This window comes from Morone saxatilis, unplaced genomic scaffold, assembly GCF_004916995.1.
Source record: "Morone saxatilis isolate NCDOM2014 unplaced genomic scaffold, NCSU_SB_2.0 Contig23, whole genome shotgun sequence".
Taxonomy (NCBI): domain Eukaryota; kingdom Metazoa; phylum Chordata; class Actinopteri; family Moronidae; genus Morone; species Morone saxatilis.
In genome coordinates this window covers 23,714,763-23,719,114 of record NW_023339796.1, presented here as the reverse complement: position 1 = coordinate 23,719,114, position 4,352 = coordinate 23,714,763, and the positions used below count along the sequence as shown (strand labels likewise).

The 4,352-nt window shown below is 37.3% G+C and overlaps 1 protein-coding gene across 1 annotated transcript in view; it reads right to left on the bottom strand.

Annotated features, from left to right (window-relative positions):
- Positions 1-3,520, bottom strand: part of LOC118334852 (potassium voltage-gated channel subfamily H member 7-like) — a 26,456-nt gene extending 22,936 nt beyond the window's left edge. The window contains 2 exon segments of the mRNA XM_035670924.1: positions 2,707-2,937; positions 3,445-3,520. Of these exon segments, the coding sequence (XP_035526817.1) occupies positions 2,707-2,937; positions 3,445-3,520 (307 nt within the window).
- Between the last annotated feature and the right edge of the window lie 832 nt (positions 3,521-4,352).

The window sequence follows — 4,352 nt, the reverse complement described above, 5'->3', positions numbered from 1 at the left end:
GGCAGGTACTTAAATCAGTATTTAATCAATGAAGACTAGTTTGTCTCTGTACAGTACACTCTCATTAAAGAAAATATTTAATTAAGACAATATCAAATTCCACAATATGTTTTCATTAGTGTATAATCGGCAGAATATAGGAATCTTTATGTTTTTGTCACCTTAGTTTCTTCTACACACTTTACAGCCCATTCTCATTCCCTGGTCGTCAAACAAACTTTGTTGCAATCTGCACCTTTACTGCTAGATAGAAGCCAACACACTGGTCCTTTAAAATATATTAAGGCTTAAAGTTATGCATAATTAATGGCTTGGATGCTTTTAATCTATAGAAGAAGGGCGCTTATTTGCTATCTATTCATTGTTTTAATGATGGGCCATAACAAGCAGTCTTGCTTTAGTAGGCTAAGTAGACAAAGTAGGATAATTGCATATTAGACATAAAGCACAATGTCATACATCTTACAATGACATGTTGTCCATCTGTCTGTAAGGAAGTGATACAGGACATTTTGCAAAAGAGAGTGTAAATGGTGTAAATTAAGGCCAGGTTTGGGAAAATATTATGGAATTATTCAAGTTTATTTATTAATTATTTTTATTTATTTTCCAACTTTATTTTATGTATTGTATTCTTGTCCCTTTTTATTAATTACCACATAAGGGGTGAGTTATATACATTTTAATAACAAAAACTATTTAAAGGGGTGTTTTTCTTTTTCTAGTGATAGTGATTCTTGATCTAGTAATAGTTTCTTTTCTTCTACCAGGTGACCAGACTTATCTGCAGTTTTGCCTGCAGTGACTAGCACTTCATTATGAAATGTAGCAAAACCCACAATGCTCACCAATAACCACAGTCTCACCATGCTAACAGCCAGCATCTTTCTATTCTCATTCTTGTAATAAACAGAAATAAATAAAAACACAGTCTGAGGCACTGAAGAATGATTTTCAAAAATCCTGACAATAAAGCTAGAAATACTGTGTCAGCTCCTTCCATTGCTGAGTCCGTTAAAGCCATTTACCCTCTGGCCTCTCTCTGCAGGCAAAAGCAATAAATCTGTAAATTGTTGAATATTATAATAATAATAATAATAATAATAATAATAATAATAATAATAATGCAAAAAACACAATAAAAAAGGAGATTGTCAGGAGCTGCTAAAATGACAGATTAAATGTTAATAGGGACTCAATAATCTGCTGTTGCAGAGACATTGAACTGTGTGTGTTTATTTCTCCTGACGTGCACTGGCAGTTCGTCTCTGGGTGCTGCACAGTGGCTGCCCACTGCTTCTAAAGCCTAGTTAAATAGTAAATGGACTGGACTTCTCTAGCACCTTTCTAGTCTTCTGGCAACACAAAGTACTGTTACACTACATGTTATATTAACCCAGTCACACACATTCATACAACGTCATGCCCCCACCCCTTTTAGATGGAAACAGTCCCTTGAAGTTGGCTGGCATTTAATGCAAGTTTGCCAATTTATTGGCATACAATAAGAATACTGCATTGCTTTATAGGAGCCTAAACCCTATGGCCAGTTAGGCAAACAATGTGGTTGCTATGTCACTTGTGATCAACGATCTGTGTCGTTATATAAAAAATAATAATAAAGAAATAGGGTTTGATGAGTGTCCTTTCAGTCTGCCTCCTTCAAAGTGGAATAATCTAAGATACACAACTACCTAACTGAATCTCTTTACTGACATCTTTCACTTTTCCTCACTAAGAACAAATTTTTCTGTTTTGGTCGTCTGTCCAATATGACGTTACTGTAAACTAATACAACTGTGTGACTATTACCAGACCTACCTATATACCAGACGAGAGAAGTAGAAAACAGGTCAGTTTTAGCTCCACTTCCTACATTACTTTAGTAAAGTGGTAGGTGTTTACGAGGATCATTGTTCAAAGGTAGGTCAGCTTAATTTATGTCAAATAGTAAGGTTAAAATATCCTCTGCTCCCAGCGTTTTTTGTACTTTTGAGTGGACAGACAACTCATCATTAGCTTACCAAGTGTTTACCACAGATATACACATATTGACTGCCAGGTCCCACAGTTTAATATTTATCTTCCCTGCAGATGGCCTGAAGCCACAGATCTCTTTAACTGTCCTTTGTGCTTTTGGGAAAGTAAAGAGAACTGGATACTGGGTTTCTTTTATTGTTTGATGAGTAAAATGTGAAGCTTTAGGAATGGGCGGGCGTGGTTGTTCTTAAGACAAGAAAGTGACATAGGCCTGTTCTCATCAATCGGGAACAATGTGGGGTTCAGTATCTTGCTCAAGGACACTTCAACATGCAGCGGGAGGAGCCATGTTTCTACCTCCTGAGCCACAGCCAATTAAAGGCACAGAAGAAAAAACAAATCTCTACGGGGATCAATAAAGGCTAATATTGTTTTTTAAGGAAAATAATTTACTTTTTGTTCTTAGTTGTTTTATAATTTATAGGTCTTGTCAGCATCATATTACTTTTTAAGGAGACACATCCACATAGAATAGAGCCGAATAAAGAACAATATCACACAAGAAATAAACAAATTCCACTTAACCACATTATGTACAATACTTGGTTGATCTACTTATTTTCCTGAAGCTGTTACATCACCAGACTTCATAGATCAAGTTGGTAAGTAAAATCCTGCTATAACTGACACTTATGATGATTATAAATTCAATACAGAGTTCCATACCATCTTTAGTGTAGAGAGCAATCTCCACCTTCCTCTCCTCTGCTCCCAGCAGAGCTTTAGCCATCTGGGCCACCGCTGGTCTCCTGGTGTGTGGTCCATACAGGAAGCTACAGGTACAGGGCTTCTGCATGACCTCCGCCCGGGTGTAACAACACATCCCACAGAAGGCATCATTACAGAAGATGATAGCACAATTATCCACCTGCGCGTTGGCAATGATAAACTTTCGATCTTTGGAGGAAGAGAAAAGAAATGAGAAGAGGGATTGTGAAGAAAAAAACTTGAATAAACTTGCAATTAATGTGACAACTGCCCAAAGTGTTGAATGAAATCCCCAAATGTTCTCAAAGTTTAAACACACACACACTGACTGAAACTTGAAAATGACATTGTTGGACCTTAAAAAATGGCACCCCAAATAGTCTCAGAATATGAAACAGCTACACACACACACACACACACACACACACACACAGCGCCTGAGCATTGCCAGTTCCACATTCTACATCCTTCTTAGGCACACATTGAGAAGTGTTGGCTACACCACTGAATATTTCTATTTATTTCTCTCTCTCTCAAATTTTTTCAACTTGTATTTTTTAAAAGAATACCCTTTTCTGCAAGAAAAATCGAGTAACCAATATAATCCACTTATATAAAAAGGAGAGTTTATGTAGTTTTGAAATCCCCCCTGCTGTCATTCCAGTAGTGAAATTAAACAGTTAACACGGTACTTACTCTGTCCCTCGAATTTGAGGATGATGGTATCCAGGAAAGTGTTTTGGGGCGCCACATGGCCCCGTCTCACCGGCATGGTTCGAACCAAGTGCTGGAGCCTCCTTCGGCTGTGATTGGCTGAAACCCGAACTGTCCAGATCTGTCTGACTCTGCTCGATCACACACTTTGTCTTTCTGGGTTCCAAGCCTCTGGTCCCAGTCAGCCACGTCCTCCCTTACCCTCTTTCTCACTCTCTCCTCCTCTCGCGCTCTCTCCATCCTGGTCGGCTGTTAATCTGAATCCTCGACTCCGATTGGTCCGGGCAACAGGTAGGTTATATATACATGATTTATATATAAAACTGTTAGCAGAAGCCATTCAGGGGCACCCATGACAAAAAAATCAAATTGGAGCCCCCTCCTGCGGGCAGGCTGTTCGTCACACAGATCTCCTAGGGACTCTAAAACATGTCCCTATCAAAAGCTTTTACATAACTACTAATGTAAAGGCTTGCAACTGTCTTTTGCTTCCTTTGTAGTCATCAAATACCTAGTACCTTTAGAACCAATATTTACATGCTGGCGATTTTGTACAGAATGCATGCAAGTCATGCATACAGTCTGCAGTGTCACCTATTTGATGAAAGATTAAAACAACCATAAAAATATGTGCTAAAATGGCCTTCTTTTTACGTCTCAATGTATTTTTATTGTAAAATTTCAGAAAAACATGAAAAATTCTCTATAATGAAATTAAGTTATTCATAATTATTGATTACTATCATTATTATTATTAAATGAAGATAAAAAAACGAACAAAACTAATATATATACTTTTCAATCAAATGAAATTAACATCAATCCTCTCCAAAACAATGAAAACAGCTGAATTTTTAACTTAGCTGCACATTATATGCCAACATGAGAAT